We start from the raw sequence: 19,963 nt of genomic DNA, 5'->3' as shown, positions 1-19,963 counted from the left end.
TTAATTGCTGTACTGATCTGTGCTCATCATCTCAGGTATGTCTATACTTGTGAATATGCAGTGATCTTGACTGTTCAGCCCAAGCTTAAATGAGCCTCATTACATGAGGCCTGAGTTTCACTTGTGGAACAGCCTGGAAGTGTACTCAAAACAAGGTTTTGTAAGAAGCCTGCTTTTTTTTTTTTTTGCCTCTTTTGTAGAACAGCACTGTAGTGTAAGGAGCATGACACAGCAACAGAGGTTGTGATCTAACTTTTCTGATATTGACCAAAATTTGTCCCATTGCATCAAGTATCATCGACTATCAACTGCCAAAAGCTGGAATATCTGGTCAGACTCCTAGTCTTTTTTGCATATTCCTTAAGTAGATATTTCCCTGTTTATATAATAGGCCCGCTAATTCAGCGCAGTATTTTATTCTCGTAGAGGGATTGAAAAGATGCTTTGTGTTTGAACAAAATTAAACATTAATGCATTTGAAATATCGACTAATTTGGTTACAGTGGCTTTGACTGATATTGTTTGTGATTATATGAAATAACGTGATGTGACATTGAGCAAGACTTTATAGTGAGTTTCAGCTCATTGTTTAGCTGTTTAGCTGCAACTTTACCCGTTTTTTTTAACCAGGAAAATCTTTTGTTGTCTGACATATTTTAGTCTCTTCTGTCATAATGTCCTGTGAAGATAATTCCTGCGTTAAATTAGAAAATATTGAATGGCTCCATGCAACACTTCCTCTGTTGCTTCTCTGTTGTCTCGCACTCATCCCCCAAATCGGTGAATTGAGAGTTTATCTCAATCAAGCCAGATTTAGAGATGATTGCTGGAACAGTGGAAAGACAAATCAAGAATGTTTTGGTGAGTTTTATTTTGATTTTGTCATGTTTGAATGAAGTGTGTTTGACAGTGATTTTTATGAATGGAGTCTGGTGAGACTTTGGCAAGAGCAATATAACAGCTGTTTCTGGTTTAACAAAGCAAATCTTACTCTTTAGCAGAAAGGTATCGCTGAAGGAATCCTTTCCATAATGTTGAAAAAGTTCAAAGTTTGATGTCTCCATTAGTCACTTGGACACAAAAAACATTTTTGACAGCACTATTGAGAAGTAGGTTTGGTTGTGATTGCAGAAAGACAACAGGACAAGGAGCTCTGAAGCTGTTCTGAAGAGAAAGAGTGACCCTACTATCGATGAGACACTTCACACATATAGCGTTTAATCTCTTTATTATATCCACCCACACTATTTTTATGTATGTATTTATAACTGCTCTGTTTTGGGCTTACACTGTTTTCAGTCACAGGATGAGCCCTCCCATCTATCTGTTTTTATCTGCACAAGCCCTCCTCTGGTGAAAAGAGGAACCCGTCACTTTTCTCTGGGCAACAATATTAGCTGTCTGCTGAGGTCAAAAAACATCATTTACCTAAAGAAATTATCTGGTGTCCCACTCTGACCAGTCACCCTACAAGTGAGGGACATGCCAGTCTACCTGCTCTATACATGCCCACGCAGTAAGGAGAGGTGGCCAAATTACCAAAGTGAGAGAAAAAACTCGTGTTGTTAATCTCAACATACGATGTCACAAAAAACATGCAAAGACTGCAGCAAAGCCACTCAAAAATAAAGAAAATGAAAAGAAAAAGAAAACCTTAGCTGAGGCTAACAATTAAACAAATACAGTAAAACACAAGCATGAGCAAAAATCAGCTTTTTTTGTTTACTGATTTGTTTACCAATCATTGTGTCTTCTACAACCTGCATTTTACCAGTAACTTGTAGCTGTCAAAGTAATGTCACCACAGCACATTTTCAGCCACAAATGACCATCATTTGGTTGGTGATTGGTGGTCTTTGCCAATGTCGGTGTAAAAAAAAAAAAAAAGGTCTCAGTAGAGCTGCATAAAGAAATATGTAGGTTATAATCACATACATCCTTTTAAAATTTCTGTAGTGAAATTGTTCAGTAACAAATAGTGGAGAGTTGGCAGATACTAGAGTATCTGTAGAACAGCAGCTGTAGTTGAACATAGTCAAATGCAATAAAGTGTTCTTTGTGAAAATATTTGGGGCCTGTTGTAATGATCGTACAGTATTGACAGAAGAATTATTTTCACTATACTGTGGATACCAAGCCCTCCTGTCCGGGCGACGATCCCTGCAGGGCCCTGTGTGAATGGCTTTCCTTTGCGCCTGCTGGTGAATTTACTTTTTCATTAATACCATTCTTTTCCTTTCACTGTGAGGGGCATTCCATTTTCAAGGCCATGGCGCTTTGAAAGCCAGATGTGAGCAAGATGTTTGGCCTTGACTATGACTTGTCAGCAGCCACATCACAGTGCCACATTTTCTATTTGTCCTTAAATTAGAAAAAAAAGGGATTTTATTTTTAGGTGTAATTATCTTTTTCTGAGTAATTGGTTGAATGTGAACAGTGTGACAAATGTTCAGATATATGACATGATTCAGCTATCACTAACCCTAACAATAGCGCTGCTCCACACTGTCTGTCTGGCTGTCAGTCAACAGCCCTCAAGTTCAGACAGAAAGTGTGTACAGAGCCACTAGTCTTAAAGTCCACTTCATTTTACCAAGGGGTGAAGGTGGACGTCTTCTTTACACTCTTGGCTCCACAACGTCCCATAAAAGGGATGGCATGGAAGGTGTTTGACTTCAGCCAATTTATTCAGCAGGGTCTCTGGTGGCATTACCATCCTGGAGTGCTGGATGCTGGAATGTCAGCATTTGTACCAGATGGGACACCTGGTCCTGTACAGCCTCTTATTCCTCGGCTGTTACATAACCATTTACAGCAATTACACCACATTTCTGCCCATACTTTGAGGTATCCAACAGACTTTGTGGTTTGAGGGGTTTTTCTTGCTTGTTAAAGATACAGGTGTGGGTGACTAAGACCAGTACTCTTCCCATTGCTCCAAATGGGGTCAGATTTTGTGCTTGTGAAATTAAGATATAATACTATATTACTTTTTAAAAGACTCAGAGCTTCCTAGCTGGAAGTGATGGGAATGAGCGAACATCAGTCTCAGTTTCTACCAGTCAGGATGTCTTTACCTGAGTCAGTGATCAGGCTATGATTGAAGGAGACATGTCAGAACAACAGTGGGGACAACAAGAACCCAGTTACAGCACCTCATCAGAAGCTAACTGTCGGAATAAACGGAACATACTGAACTGACTTGCAAATTTATGAAATCACATATTGTTACTTTAACTTTAATCTAACTTCTTTTTTTCCCCCAGTGAGAGACATGGACAACTCTGTCACCCTGTGGCAGTTCCTTCTCCAGCTCCTATTGGATCCCAGTAATGAGCAGCTGATCTGCTGGACCAATGAAGAAGGGGAGTTTAAACTGCTACAGGCAGAGGAGGTGGCCCGGCTGTGGGGAGCCCGTAAGAACAAGCCCAACATGAACTATGACAAACTCAGCAGGGCTCTCAGATACTACTACGACAAGGTAACCACAGTACCTCTTCTCGCCTGTAGAATACACAGCAGTCACGTTCAGGTGATTAAACGTCACTGCTCTGTATTTTCTGCCTTAGCCCAGTCTTTTAGTGTTTAAGTTTGACACATGACAGTAACCATGCTATCACCACAAGACCAGTATTTGGTCAACCATCAGCTGACTGTTTGCCTGCATCCCACACATTGTGGTTGGTGTCACATCTACCAGCCTTGTCATTCCCATAGGAGGCCTGATTGGACTAGCTCCCTAACTCCCCAATACTCCCTAGCCTCCCTAACCCCGATCCAAACCGCAAGCATGTGTTGTCCTTCATTTTGTTAAAGATCTGACTAATTTCAGCTGCTTTTGAATGTCTGTTGGCCTCTGGGGGCTAAATGATCAGAACACATTTGGCCCAAATGTGGCCATGACTGGTATGTTTCTGCTTCTTATTATTCCTCTATTGATTGCCTTCCATCGCCATAGCAAGTACTCTCAGACTTTCATAAAATTATTTAAATAACTTTAAGAATCTAATATGATAACATTTTTGGTTAGGTCTTATCATATTTTTTTGGAGATTGTGTCAATAGTGAAGCATTTTTATCCTGTCAAGCTGAAATTCTAAAAAGGATGTAGTGGATATGGTGTTATGCAGGTAGCTCACAACACTTCCTCAGCTTTGTTGGCTGTTAGTGCTAGTCATCAGGCCAGGTTCCACACTAAAATCAGAGGTTGCTTTCCAAATCAGTGGGGGTGTACCGGCAATAGTTACAGTCCACACTTCATGGGGCCTGCAATGGCAATCACAAGAGCATATTTCTTATATAATGTCACCTCAGTTAATTTAATAAACTACAAGGTGGCACCATAGCAACAAAATGTAATACACGGTTAGACTTAAATTGTGATTGGTAGAACTCATTTCAGCTTAAATAACTAAAAGAGATAAAGCATGAAGAATTCAAGAAGAACTGAAACAACATTATGTTCAGGCTTTGAGTTAGAAAGCACCATTGCAACAAGGCACCCATTAAAACACAAAATGCCCCATCTCTGGGCCTCAGTGTCCTCCATTTTTAGATTTCATAAGCTGTATCATCATTTATTTCATGTCTTAGCCAAACCACAAAATGAGCTGTTGGCTGTTGTAAATGTGGATTGCAAACTGGTGTCTGTACACTCAGCCAAAGATGCTGAGAGAGAGAAAGCCCCACTCTGTACTAGGGCTGGGCAATATGACCTAAAATTTATATCATCAGAATTTTTTGTTTGTATGTTTTTCACAGTGGTGGTTTCGTACCAAGGTATTACCAAAATAAAAGGGATTCTCTACTCAAAATATGAATCTACCCCTTTTCATTCTATTAAGAATGTAAGGCATATGTCTGTGTGGCTCCAAATAGAAATGAAAATAAAGGATAGGCCTCCGTGTGTTTTTGGAAGGACTAACCTGCCCTGTAATGTTGGTTAAATATTAAATGTAATGTGATTCATTGTCAGAGTTAGACAAGCGGTAGGATTAGGCTTCTCAGCAGCATTTATTTGGCAGAAAACCCAAAGTATATTATACAAGTACAACAGTCAGTGTACCACCACATTTACATACAGAAGCAACAGAAGACACCAGTGTTGTGAAAGCTACTTGGAAAGTGTAGTGAACGAAGCTACCAGTTACTCTACATTAAATTAAGCTTCGCTGCACCGAAACTACCCCGACAGAAATGTAGCAAGGTAAGCTACAGCAACACGGAGAAAGTAGTTACTACACCTAAGTCAGTGCTCTCAGTGATCAATAGAGCTGTCAGTCAAATAGATCGACAGGAAAAAACTTAAGTTCAATCACTAATTAAACAATAAGCTTTGCTCACTGCTCCAAAACCAATATGGCAACAAAAACTAACAAACCAAAAAACGGGTGCTGCACATAATAACAAAAAGATGATGTTGTGTGTGTGTGTGTGTGTGTGTGTGTGTGTGTGTGTGTGTGTGTGTGTGTGTGTGTGTGTGTGAGTGAGTGAGTGAGTGAGTGAGTGAGTGAGTGAGTGAGTGAGTGAGTGAGTGAGTGAGTGAGTGAGTGAGTGAGTGAGTGAGTGAGTGAGTGCGTGTGCACACCTGTGATTGCATGTTTATGCTCAATTTAGACCTGGGGAGGACAGCTTAAAATTTAGTAACAACTCAAACCATTCCATTCCATTGTCCTCCGCTTATCCGGGGCCGGGTTGCGGGGGGAGCAGTCTGAGCAGGGACGCCCAGACTTCCCTCTCCCCGGACACTTCCTCCAACTCTTCCGGGGGGATCCCGAGGCGTTCCCAGGCCAGCCGAGTGACATAGTCACCCCAGCGTGTCCTGGGTCTTCCCCGGGGCCTCCTCCCGGTGGGACATGCCTGGAACACCTCCCTAGGGAGGCGTCCAGGGGGCATCCGATAGAGATGCCCGAGCCACCTCAGCTGACTCCTCTCGATGCGGAGGAGCAGCGACTCTACTCTGAGCTCCTCCCGGGTGACAGAGCTCCTCACCCTATCTCTAAGGGAGCGCCCCGCCACCCTGCGGAGGAAACTCATTTCAGCCGCTTGTATCCGGGACCTCGTTCTTTCGGTCATGACCCAAAGTTCATGACCATAGGTGAGGGTAGGAACGTAGATTGACCGGTAAATCGAGAGCTTCGCCCTTCGGCTCAGCTCCTTCTTTACCACGACAGACCGCCTGTCAATCTCACGTTCCGGTGCTATGTGGAATGGGTAGCAGTCGTGGGCGGGGGCCCCGACGACCCAAACCCTGGACAACGACTCTGGCTATGGGGACAACTCAAACCAATATAGAATAAGTAAAAAATCCTGACTCTTTGCATCGGTTCCTCTCCGTCCTCGCCCTGTCATATTTCCATCGAGTAAACGCAAGCGTGTGTGTCTGTATTCCCCTGCAACAGAGACATTGTAGGCATCAGCCCAAGGATTGGTAAGTGATGTCACTGTCATATGGAAGTACTTCTACCGGCTGTGTGTGGCAGTGGTGTCACTTACTGATCCTTAGCAGTGTTATTTCAGACTGCAGCAGAAAGCTCCACTGTGTTTTAACTTCAGAAATGCTTGGGTTCTGCATTCTACTGAGAATGTTGTTAAACTAGTAATGCTACTATTGCCCAAGGCTGACATACATACTCATATGAAAACGGAAAACCAAAAGTAAACAGTCAGTGTGCCATGGGGTACTATCGAATACATTTACATACAACAGACACACATACTGACATAGCACACAGCAGAGGAGGCTTTTCTGTAACAACAAAAGCAGCTGAGCTTGTGTTGTAGTATTAAGTTGGAGATAACGTTAGGTATGTGATAGCAAGGAAAATATTAGTTGCTGGCCCTCTACAAGCATGTTATCGCAGCACGTAACATGATACTGGTGATGGTAACAAAACTGGTATACTGCCCACCCATACTCTGTACCAATTAGATTTTTAAAAAGTGATTAAGGTTTGTGTTTTTTAGTATTCAAAGACTCTGTCAATAAACCAACAATAATTTTGTGAAAAGAAAAAATATTATCAAATGTTTTATCGAACGCATTTTTTATTGATCTTGATTACGTGTCTATCGCGAGACATATCGTTATCGTTTTATCGTCCAGCCCTAACTGAATGCTATATACAGATAAGTGACCAGTCAGATCTCACAGCAACTGATAAACTTTGACACACGTGTATTAATACTTACAACATACGATGTTTAGCTGCTTTTGCTTATCAATTAATTAATTGTTGATGCCTAGCGTGATGACTTAGACACTGGTAAACAGAATATTCCTGCTCTCTCTTTGAACTCTCGCAGGACGAATAAAGGAATATTGAAAACTGTTTTTGAAGATTTAGTGATAGTATTGCCTCTTAATGGATGGACTAGGCACAATGTACAGCTCTAAGGGCACTGTGCTGAGTAGGGATTGACCAATTACCGGCCTGGCCGATAATATCGGGACATCGGCCATTTATTTCCACCGATTATCGATAAAATTAATGAATGTATTTTAAAACACGCTCCCTTGCCACGATGCAGCCGTCTCTCTGCCTGACGTTACCACTCTTGGCTGTGTAACAATGTCCCGCCCACAGCTCTCACTGATTGGCTACATGGCACAAGTGAGTTAGTGACAGCCAATCAACACTGAAGCCTCTACATGCAGTGCCACAGACAAGGAGAAGCAGGCAACTGCTCCGGTGATCCAGCAGAGATAAGGCAAATGAGTCAGTCCTAGTTGCAATAAAAATGTAACCAAGTGAACATGACCTGAAGCTCCTTACTTAATAAAGAAAAAAAAAGAAGACATAACGACATACCGGTAGGTAGACTATAGCAAGTATAAGGGAGGAAAACCTGCTGAATTCCGCTGTTTGGCTCTGGAGATGAAACTGTTCACAACTTCAACAAGGCGTATTTCACGATGACCCACCGCTGCATTATAATTGCTGCAACCGCTTTATAGCTGGGGCCAGATGCACAATAATAATATAGGCCCTTTCGGTTACCATTACTTTGTGGGAATAATAAATCTCCTAACGTGTCTCAGCCCGTGGGGCAGCTCCTGGTTTGTCAGTAAACAACACCGGAGGTGATTATAGCCTATAAGTTTAACAGTACTACATGCTAACATGTCCTTGTTTGTTTACATTCACCTCTCCCTCGGCGCTCATGCTCTCACTACACTATGGTGCAGCAACTCAACTACTGGTGTTAAATGATTGTCTTTTTGCCTGTCACTCGTGAATTCAAGGGATATGAGTCAAGCAGAGAGCACACGTCGAGGAGATTATTCTCAGTGAGTTATATTTTCAATCAATAAATTTACCGTCGCGTCTACATCTCACGTGTGTAATGAAGCCTTTATTGTTTGCATTTACAGTTGCTAAGTGCCTTATTCTTATTTATGTTATACGACATACAGTTCTAAGCACAAAAGTTTTACATCTAGCCTACTGTTCTGACATTCAGAATATGCCTTTATTTCTCTAAATATATATAAATAAATATAATAATAAATAAGGAACTATAAGTGAAAAACTCTGGGAACCCCTGAAAGTTTAATCTTTATTTACTCATTATGCTGTTTTATGTAAAAATTTAATCCGAAAAATAACTACTAAAATTATCAAATAAATGTAGTGAGCCAAGGTTTCTGCCACCCTCTTTATTGGTTTGCTCTTAATCATTAAGGGAAAGGGAAGGGAATCATTAATCATCAGTTTTTGTTTTAAAAATACTTAAACTTAAAGGCATTTCAATCAAGATTTGGTGTTTGTGTTATTTTACAAAAAGTTAAGGTCTTTTTTTCAGTGTACACAAAACAAACAGTATACTGTATTCATTCTAATCCCAGGTGTGTTACTCCAAATTTTGACACCAAAATTTTCATTTTTGCTGCAAATGAATATTGGTTCTAAATATCGATTATCGGTTTCGCTTGATTATTAATAATCGGTATCGGCCCTGTAAAATCCATATCGGTTGATCTCTAGTGCTGAGCACTGTAATAATTTTTCCTATTTGTGGGTTCCAAAAATAAAAATGAATACAAGTTTCATCAGATTGTGTGGTATCCTGATAAGTATGAGATGAGATGTTTGTCAGTCATAACATGCTGATGTTAATTACATGATGACAAAGCTGCATAACAGCACATGTTTTGAAGCAGCAACTGGAGACTCTGAGGGGACTGTTTCCTCCAGAGGGCTGCACTAAAGAGTGCACCAGCCAATAGCAAAACACAAGTTAATTGCATCTCAGAATGGTTAAAGTCGATTGCTCAGTGACGTGCGGAAGAAGGTGAGAGTCCTGTCTGTTTCCCACTCTGCTTGTGGTTTGGCAGAAGCACAGCCTGACTCTGTGGGCGTTCCGGGTAGGGCTGCTCTGGTATGTTTGGCTGCAGCATTAGTGGCTGCTAGTTTGGTACAGACAGGAAGGACAGAGCTGTCCCACGCACAAGGCTTTTCTGTGGTTTCACTCTGCTATTTTTTACTCCTTGTGCCTGTTTGGTAGAGGCATACTACATGAGGGGAAGTCTTGTTTCTGCTCTAACTGGGTGCTTTCTGCCTAGATGATAATGATATACTTTTTCGTATTCACCAAGATGAAAGACTAACATATCTTGTTCTGCAATTTCTTTTTTGTGTCTTACAGAACATCATTAAGAAGGTGAATGGTCAGAAGTTTGTCTATCGCTTTGTGTCCTATCCCGACATCCTGAAAGGAGATGTTGCTGCCCGGATGGAGGGTGGGGATGTGGGTGCTGGGGGCATCCCTCCCCTATCAAAGAGGGGAGACAGCACCCTACAGGAGGGTGAATCTGGTGACCGCAGCAAGATAGCAGGTAGTACAGCAGCTCTGGGCTCTAGTACCAAGCAGTCAAACCGTAACGACTACATCCACTCCGGCCTGTACACCTCCTTTACCCTCAACTCACTGCAAAATGGACGCCAGCTCTTCAAGTCCATCAAAATAGAGAACCCAGCAGAGAAGATGGCTGACAAGAGAGTTCTCATTGCCACAGGCCAAAGCCAGGAGCAGTTGCCTCAGCCTCAGCAGCCAACTGGTTTGCCAACCGTCATCAAGTTTGGAAACACCCCTCCAAAGCCAGCACCAGCGCCACCTCCTCAGGTTGACCTAGAGCCAACCTTGATGTCCAATGACCTGGATCCTCTGCACGCTCCGCCCCAGAGGGCAGAAGACATCAGCACACACTCCTCCCTGCCGCCCCAATCCATCTACTCATTTGAACACATCCGCCCATCGGAAGCAACATTCAGCCTTCCAGACCTGACCTCAGCCAGCCCGTCCCCGAGCCTGGTGCCTGACTCCTCCCAGGAGCTGGTGATAGACAGTGACATGGAGTCGGGATCTTCTCAGCCCTCAGTTGCTCAAGCACCGGAGCCCATAGATGCTCAGTCTCAGGAGAAGGCAAGTCTTCATACAAACAACATAAATGTTTAAAGGCTCTAAAAACTTATTTTCCCAGTCAGTTTGGTTCTTAATTTCACAATTGATCAGAATCTGCTAATAATTGTGCGGTAGTTTGCATATGTTGTCAGACCACTCTCAAACAAATCTTATAAAAACACACCCATATAGTCCCATTGAAGTGGATTGGTTCAGCTTTTGGCGTTAAACTTGTGGTGTTTCTGGGCACCAGATGATTCTAAGTGCAATATTTACTCTCTGTTTAGCCCTGTTTTTGGTCTCTATCAAAATATCTGGCTCCTTACCTGCTAAATGCAGCAGCTAGTTTCTAACTGTGTCTGTCTGCTGTTGTTGTTGGTGCTGAGCAGGTAGTGTACAGTGGGTTGTCAGAGGGTTGTTTTTTTTCCTGAAAACAGCTGTCTGCTGCAGCCAAAAACCAAAACCATGTGAACCAAAACAGTAAAGCTGTGGGCCAGAAAAAAAAACCTGAGTGTAAATTCCCTCTGAATTCACCACCCATTTAACTGAATCACATGATTTTTATTATAAATGTCCATTTTTATATAAATAATAATAAATAGAATTATATAAGTGTCATTATCTGTCTCCTGTCCACCAGGTGGACAGTGGCATTGGTTTGTCAGGAGATGAGACCAGCTTGGTGGACGCTGAAACCAGTTCATCCTCAGTGAGCAGCAGCACCACAGTCAGCACTCAGAGCTCAGGAAAGACACGCAAGCCACCGAAAGTCCTGCAGATCAGCCCTCCGACTCTGCTGGTCACAGCCTCTGACTTCTCCCCCATGAACCTCTGCAGCCCCTCTCTACCGACTGCCTCTCTCACACCAGCAATGCTGCAGGTGAGCACGTGAATTCATCCACATTTCAAAATTAAGTCAATTTCTTCCAGGTAAAAACACATTTAAGTAAAACATTTACACCTAGACATGACAGCATAAATCTGAAGTTATTTTCAAAACTAAAAAAGAAGTAATAAGACTAAGGTCAAGTAATCAGATCAGGATGATTTGTTATAAAACTGGTGAATGCATGGGGATGGCACAACTTTGTGAATGTGGAATTTTTCTAGACCTTCAAGAGGTGATGCATGCTGAAATTAAGTATGATGATTGATAACACATGCCCACGATAGCAGGTTATTAACCTTTTGATCAAAAATAATTTGTTAATTACAAGCAAGAAGAGCAGAAATGTCATGTTATCTATTTATTTTCCACACTCACTGTAGACTACTTGTAAGTTGAAGATGTCATCTGTATTCCTCCTGTTGTAGCTCCACTGTCAAATGATTGGAGGGACAGATGGAACCAAAGTGGAACTGAAACAAACAGTGAGACATCATCAGTCAGTGTAGTTTTGTTTTGAAAAGAGCATTTATGTACTCATTACACACACCTACTATATATGAGCTACAAATTGAGTGTGTAATAAATAATGTCATGCAGCCAAGTGGTTGCACTGAGTTGTACTTGTCTGTAAAGTATTCGTTACAGTCTTGTGCTTTTCGTCCAGGTTACTGCAAGAGAAAACCAAGGCAGAGATCCTTGAAAGTGATCTGTTTGAGATTCAGTGTGCCATGGATCAATTTGTGCCTGACTTTAGCCAGTCCAAGCAGGCATGTTGTTTGTAGGCCTGAGTATCATTGAAAAATGTTTAACTGAGGGTTGGTATAACAGTATATACTGGTGTGATGGTAGAAATGTGTCCCCTGGTAGACATTTGGCAATTCCGTTCCACCATGGGGGCTCTCCCTTAAGCAGTATTTACACATCATTCACAGTGCTGCAACCCTGCTAAACAGCAAGAGTGGGTGTATTGATGACATGTGCTGATGACTTGTGTTGAGTGTAGCTGCTCCATAGTCTTTTCTGCAAGCCTGTATATTTCTTTCCACTTGTTCGTTGATGTTGTGGATGCATCCATTTTATGTAGTATTGATGTCAGTGCAAAACAGTCATCATTAGGAAATTAGTCCTTCTCCTCCTTTTGTACCAGGTGCCACCACTCACCTAAACTAAACTGAGAGTATTTCTAGTGAGTGAGAATGTGTCTGACAAAGAAAAATTTGCTGCTTGTGTTAAAGGACAACTCTGGACAATGTTTGGGCCCGATTCTGCGGACATTGTCCAGAGTTCATATGAGAAATGGTTTTGGTGTCACTGCTGTATTTCAGGGCGGCAGCACATTGTAGCCATCAGCTGCCTCGCAATGTCACATGATTTGGGCAGCAGGACTGCTCACCACCTCCTCGTTCTCACTTGACCTGAGAGCGACAGTTGATGACAATATATTGGCAAATGGGCAGCAATACACCATTGTAACATCCAGTCTCTTACTTTCTCTGTGCTGAAGAGCAGCTAGGCTGGAGCTGACAATCATCCACTGTGTCAACTTCTTTTACCTGTCAGTTTGTGAGCAACTCCCATGTTTGCCATCAAAAACACTCTTCACCTTAGCACCAGGTTATGGATCCCTGCAGCGAGGAGAGAGGATGCGCTGGTAGACGATGTGTTGAATGGAGTCACTGCTAAGCAGATACAGCAGGGGTGGGGAATCCTTTTCCTATCAAGGGCTATTTAAATTTTTGCTTTGAGGGCCATACTAAATTATTGAACACATATATCACACACTAACCTCTGCAATGGCTGGAACTGCTTCTCTTTGGTAAGGTCTCTGATGTCAGATGGTAGTGATAGTGATGATGCTAATCGCAGCTGGTTTTCAGTCTTGAGCAGAACCAGGTTGTTGCAAAAGCCAGTTTTGAGAGGAGCTGCTCTCAGTTGTAGGTTGTTGCTTTGCAGCTCAATGATTTCATGGGCTGTGGGTTGTCAGTTAAGGTCGGTTATCAGCTCGTTCCACATTAAACAGTGTATGTAAATATGTTAAACTCCTTTTGTTTACTTTTCATGTCTTTAAACCTCTCACCAATTGCCTGAAGGCTTTTCCCTTGGAGATGAAAATGGGGTTCTCCACCTTGAAGGCCAAATCCAGTGTTTCCCCTAGAATTTTTTCGTGGTCCACCGAAAAAACCCTAAACAGACGAGATGCGTGGGACGGTGTATTGGCGCAGTTGGATTAAGTCAAGTGGCACAGCAAGCAGTCTGGAATTCTGCAATTATTATATTTGCATTCAAATTTTTGTTCACCCAGACTGTATTCAAGGGGCAGCACGGTGGAACAGCAGGTAGTGTGCATGCCTCACAGCAAGCAGGTCGCAGGTTCAATTCCCGGGTCGGGCCTTTCTGTGTGAAGTTTGCATGTTCTTCCCGTTTATGCGTGGGTTCTCTCCAGGTACTCCGGCTTCCCCCCACAGACCAAAAACATGCTCATTAGGTTAATTGGTGACTCTAAATTACCCTTAGGTGTGAGTGTGGGCGTGAATGGTTGTTTATATATGTTGCCCTGCGATCGACTGCATTTACAAATGGAACATGCTTGATTACACATTGGCACTTCAACCACACAGTGTGCATTGTTCTATGCTGCACTTGATTTTTCTCGGTTTAGAGAAGACCTTCACCAAGGCATTGTTCCAGGGGAATTTCCTACACATAATGGAGATTCTATCAGTTGTAAATAATTTAAACATTTGACAAACATTAAACATAGAAGTTTTTGAATCATTTTATTATAACAGAGTTGCATACATTTGACAGTGCCTGGGGAAAAATGACCCCTTAGTCAGTGGCAGCGCCTGACAAATTTCTCGGGGGGGGGGGGCGCAACTTTTGCGATGATGGCTGACATGACCTGTTCAATGAGTAAAATAATAAAAAATAAAAGTCAGATAGCTAACTTAACAGTGTTACATTGTATTGTTTCATTTGGTTTTCCTATTCAACCACTAGATGGCAACACCAGACATGAATTGTACATACTGTACAGTATTTCTGTAAAGCTATATCAAGTTAAATGTCTCAAATACAATAAATTATTCATGTAGAGAAACAATGGAGTTTTCCTCGCCACAGTTTACTTTGTCTGGTGCTAGCAGCTTCACAGCAGCATCAAAGACCTTGTTCACAAATTGTCCTTCTGAATGAAGTTTCCTAACTTATTAGCTCGCTCATAACACCGCCTTGGCCAGAATGTGGTAATATGACTCCACCCAAACTCTGTCAAAGAGTGTTAACTTTATCCAATCACACTTGTCCTTGCAGCACCCTTGCGAGCACCCCTAGCATCCTTTGCATGCGCCCCAAGCCCTTATATCTGATACAACTTAGCTGCTACTGGCTAGCTAACAAGCAGCACAAAGTTTACCTAGTTACCTGATCATATAAGCAGCTGGCGGAGAAAACAACAACCAAAAAAAAACACCCTCAGACTGCAAATCACAAGGTAATGACAAGACATTTTTTGATGCTCAGCAGTTTTGAAGCAGTTCGGATGGTGCCTTAAAAGTATCAACGTTGGCACCCTAGCCCTAGTTGTTTCATCAAAATTCAAACATTGAAAGTAGTTTACCAGTAGTTTTGTGTTTTACATTTTTCATTACAGAAGGTTGGTGCTGTCTGTTGAAGTGATACCTGTAGTTGCACCTTCATTTATTCATACATTTTGTGTCTACACTACTTTTGGTATTTTATAGTTATTTTTGAAGTCAACTGTTGTTTGGGTTAGGGTGTCCAATGGTGCATTTCCATTACACAGTTCCAGCTCTACTCGACTTGGTTCTGCTCCACTCTACTTGGTTTGGTTGAGTTTCCATTACAATTGAGTACTTCATAGTACCTCCTCAAGGTAGGCGGGGTCGTCGTACCACGGCTGCGTGAAACTGCCGTACGTGACGCAAACAGAGCCGACCTCGTCGATGGACCACGGTGATATTTTACGAGCAGCCATTTCCCTCGAGTGAGAATAAAGAATAAAGTCAGCGGTTGCTGTTGCCCGGCGTTACAATGGAGGGGGTGGGATTGTTTTTCCGGTGTTGGACGTCGCAGACCAGTGACAACTCTCTCTAGCCAATCAGTGGCCGACAGGCTGTTGACGTCACACATATAGTATTGCTTCTACTCGCTTGGAACCTCGCCAGAGCAGGTACTAAATATAGTATCAGGTACCAGGTACTATCCCTAATGGTAACACAAAACAACCGGGTGGAGTAGAGTCGAGTCGAGTCGAGCCGCGCTAGTGGAAATGTGGCATACTGGACAGAACCCAGACAACCTCCAGCATTACCGATCCTGACCAGCAGGTGGCAGCAGAGCAGCTGTAATCTGTGAAGCCTGGCTGTCTGGTCTTGTTCTTGTGGTGTTCAGTTGTTCCCAGTGATGCTGTCTGCAGACCACATGACTGTGTGTGCTGCTATGTAGAATTTAGGAGTCTATTAGATTTGCTGGTTTGTTTTTATTGTGTCTCTCTCCAGCAAAATAGGTCAGTTTGATCACAAGATCCAGTGTCAGACTGCCTTCCTGTTTTTTTCTCTCTTCTTTCAGAGATTGACTTTAAACATGACCTCTTCATTGTATGGGACAGTTTAGAGTAGTTCTTAATGGTCAGTACAGATGCATATGGATCAAAGCTGCTGATGGCTTGTAAACTGCCCCTGTGACCCCACAATTCATAAACATTAGTTTGCTAAATTGAATGAAAATATTATAAACTGTCCAGTGTTGCCAGAGGTGAGTTTGACTCAAACTGAGACTTTTGAAATTCCACTGAAACCTACAATAATGCACCTGTTAGTAAATGATTGTAGAGTTTGTGCTGTTCAAAGTTGACAAGTCCAGGGACAGTGTGCAGCAGGTCCTTAATTTGATAATTGATAATTGATAATTAAAACTCATAGTTTATAGAACATAGTAGACAATTAAGCTCTTTTACGAACATATATGCATGGAAGAGCAGCTGCAATATAAAAAGCATTGTGTACATACTTGCCTGTGTACTTTGTGTGTGTCTGCAGAATCCAGAAGTGTTTCTGTTAAGAAAATCAGTCAGGCCGATAGTAGAATGTGCATTGTGATGCAATCAAGTGGCCCATTATATATAAACAGTAAATTCTGTATAGTACCCTGTGTCACAGATTGCTTTTGCAGTAGATAGAACAGTCTATTTATTATGCTTACCCAAATGTACTGGGAACTTGTTGGAGTAATTATCTGTTGCAGCTAGAGACAACAAAAATCATTTTGACTAAAGCAGCTTAGGCTCTGATAAAGAACAGCATCAGAAATAAACTGTCTCTGCTAAAAAGATCCTACCAACATTACTAACAGTTAATGATGAGGAGCCAATTCTTCTGTTTTTCTGTATTATTTGCGGTCATTAAAAGCAAGTGTAAGCTGCAGCAGTTATAAAAGCAACAGTTGCTTGGTCACTGATGGAGCTGATAAAACAAGTTAATTTAATATCCCATGAAGTGTAGACCTTCTTAATAAGCTGTGGAAGTGGTTAGAGTACAAAAGACAAACTGCACTAAGTGCAAATGGCCACTGTATGCAGATAAGCACTGTAGAGAGACGCGCACAGTGTAAAGCAAAGGCTGAGACAGCAGTGGACATACAATGATGATCTTGCTGAGCTGCCATTTCTTCTCACTTCACTCATTCATAGACTAACAACAGCTTGTATAGCCCTGTCAATCTCATCCACACTTTTTACCACGGTATCTACGTGGACAGATGACATCCCTATTCTTTATACCGCATATGCAACTCTTGATTGTTCGACTGCTTCTCCAACCTGGGGAAAGCGCTGTTAATGAGCACAACACCAGACTTATTTTCTTCTTCTTCTTTCTTTTAAGCTGCTGAACATACTGCATGTGTGTCATAGATGATAGAGCCCAACAGATACATGGTGTATACTGTATTTATACATATTGAATTTATAACTTTTTGAACAGTTTTGACAGTTTTTGTTAAGGAAATTACGTTAAGTGACCAGATGCTGAGTGGGAGAGTTATCAGTGAAAAAAAAGGCTGGCTAGTGCTCTCTAATGGAAAAAAACTACTTAAATAATAGAGATGCTCTATCTTTGGCATTTCGCTGCTGCAGTTTCTCACTATGTATTGTCTTGAATTTATGCTGGTACAATATATCTATGAGAATCTAAAAGCAGACTATGTTATAGGCCTGTTTTATGAGTCTGTTGTTTATCCTCCTCCTCAGACTCCCACTCTGTTACTGACTCCCAGTCCTCTGCTGTCTAACATCCACTTCTGGAGCACGCTCAGTCCGGTCGCTCCGCTCAGCCCAGCCACACGCCGCCAGGGAGCCCACCTGTTCCAAGTCAGTACTTTAGAGTATATAGTGTACCCTCTTTGTCTTTCCTTTCTGGTCATTTTTCTATGTGTCTGGACTGTCTAAAAAAGCATCCTAACACTCCATTCTGCTCTGTTCCAGTTTCCGTCTGTCCTCACCCCTCAGTTCCAGATCCCTGTACACAGCTTGGATGGGACCAACACGCCTGGCCCCATTTCTCCGGACCCTCAGAAGACATAGAATTTACCCCCTACAGCATCATCGCATCTGGACACAAACAGCCAGACCCCCTGCCCCCCCAGCTCCATCTCCCACGACCCACATCCAGGACTATTATGTGGGGGTCATTGTCATTCCTCATCACTCCGGTGCTTTCAAGTTCACTGCCACAGAATTCACACTACAATCATGCGTGATGAGAGGGTTACACGTTCAGTTTGTCTCTCTGAGCGTTTACAGCCTGCGAATGGTATCCTGTACTCATACACACTGATGCCATTGCTCCATATGAACTTATGAATTCATTTTGTCTGGCTTTTTGGGATCCTCAGTCAGAATAATTCAAAGGAGAAAGGAATTTCCATGGCAACAGATGGTGCATGTGGATCGGACACTCAGCAGCGACAATCTGCTTCATACTTTGACTCACAGACCGGTGGGATTGCAGATAACTGAATCTTTCCTTTTATAGATTTTCTGTCTTTTCTTGTGCGACAGTGTTGCTGCCAAAAAAGACATATTTTATGTTATCAGTTTCTAACCTGCTTCTCCCCCTGCTAATTGTGATTCTGCTTCTTTTTGTGTTCTATCCTTAACATTTACTCTTGTTGAAGGGGAGTGCTTTAACCTGATAACCTGCATGTGTCCCTTCAACTCTGTTACCTTTAACACAGCTCTCAACCTCGCCTCACCTGCCTAAGTGTGCACTGTTTGCTGCTTGAAATGCTGGCTGACTCCAGCTGTATCCAACAGGACCTTTACCTTGACTGTCTTATTGTGACATGTGGCCATAATCCAAGTTGAACCTTGAATCATGCCTCTGTGTAACTGTTGTAATGCATATATACAATAGAATAGCCCCAAAAGCCATTGTGGCCTGGTTTTTCTCCAGCCAGCAAGCTTTCAGGTGGGAATGAAAGAAAGTGAAGCCATAACCCTTTCTGTGCATCGATCTGCAAGCAACATACACACCTGACCTTACTGCTCGGATGGATTCCTCACTTTTGTTTTTTAACAGCAGCATGCCCCCTTTCAGTTCCACTAACTATGTCACTGTAGACATCAGATGACGGCATTGATGTCGGAAAAACAACAGAGAAGTCAGCTTTCTCTGTCAATGTAGCTCGCACTGAGGAATTTTTGGCTTCAGTTCACTCTATTTATGTTTTTTCATGTTTTATGTGGATATCCACATAAAACATGAATATTCCTTGAAAAAATATTTTCAAGGAATAGTTAGACATTTTGGAAAATACACTTATTTGCTTTTTTACAGTGAGTTTGGTAAGAAGACGGACACCACTCTCATGTCTGTACGGATACTATGTACCTGGAGCCACAAACTGAACTTAGCTTAGCACAAAGGCTGGAAACAGTGGGACACACCTAACCTAGCTCTGACCAAACGTCCCAAAATCCACCTACCACCACCTCTGAAGTTCAGTAATTGATTCATGTCTTGTGTGTTTCATTTGTAGAACAACCAAAGTATAAAAACATTGATTTTTGTGGTGTCAGACGATTTCCTCAACCACTCTACACTGCTTGTCTGGAAACTGGTCCTGGCCAAGAAACTGTTTCAGCACAATGCTAATTAGTGAGCTTCAGAAGTAGTTTTAGTTGGATTTGCTGCCTTAGGACAGAGCCAGGCCAGCTACATTACATATTTATCATACAGACATGAGAGTATTATCAATTTTCTCATCTAATGTTTGGCAAGTAAGTAAAATGGAGTGTCTTCAATTTTTTCCTTAAATACAATTTGAACTAAAGCCACACAAAATTGTTACTCATCTAGAAAAATCACACCAGACGTTGAACTGTGTGGATTGTCCACAGGTCAGCTCTGTTCTCTTTGCTCTGAGTTCATGGGCTTTGATTGATGTTGCTTGCACGGTCGGTGCCGTTATTTTATCTCCAGACATTTTTTTTAATTTTATCTCTGAACATCCAAATCTTAGTGGCTAGACTTTTAAGAGTCCAGCCGAACCTTTGCTGAGCCTTAGCCATTTGAAATACACCAACCTTTAATCCAGAGGACTGTAGAAACCTTCTGGAGCTCTGAAGCACCTTCCTTGCCCTGAAACTCC

The 19,963-nt window shown here is 42.1% G+C and overlaps 1 protein-coding gene across 1 annotated transcript in view; it reads left to right on the top strand.

The window, feature by feature from the left end:
• Positions 1-798: 798 nt before the first annotated feature.
• Positions 799-19,963, top strand: part of elk4 (ETS transcription factor ELK4) — a 201,337-nt gene continuing 182,172 nt past the window's right edge. Inside the window, exons 1-6 of the mRNA XM_070959397.1 lie at positions 799-861; positions 3,267-3,481; positions 9,649-10,425; positions 11,045-11,284; positions 17,562-17,681; positions 17,796-18,077. Coding sequence (XP_070815498.1) covers positions 3,275-3,481; positions 9,649-10,425; positions 11,045-11,284; positions 17,562-17,681; positions 17,796-17,894 — 1,443 coding nt within the window. The 5' untranslated portion in view covers positions 799-861; positions 3,267-3,274 and the 3' untranslated portion in view covers positions 17,895-18,077. The remainder of the gene's footprint in view (positions 862-3,266; positions 3,482-9,648; positions 10,426-11,044; positions 11,285-17,561; positions 17,682-17,795; positions 18,078-19,963) is intronic.

This window comes from Chaetodon trifascialis, chromosome 3 (assembly GCF_039877785.1).
Source record: "Chaetodon trifascialis isolate fChaTrf1 chromosome 3, fChaTrf1.hap1, whole genome shotgun sequence".
In the NCBI taxonomy this organism is placed as follows: Eukaryota; Metazoa; Chordata; class Actinopteri; order Chaetodontiformes; family Chaetodontidae; genus Chaetodon; species Chaetodon trifascialis.
Note: the sequence above shows the minus strand (reverse complement) of the source record. Positions and strands in the feature narration are given on the sequence as shown.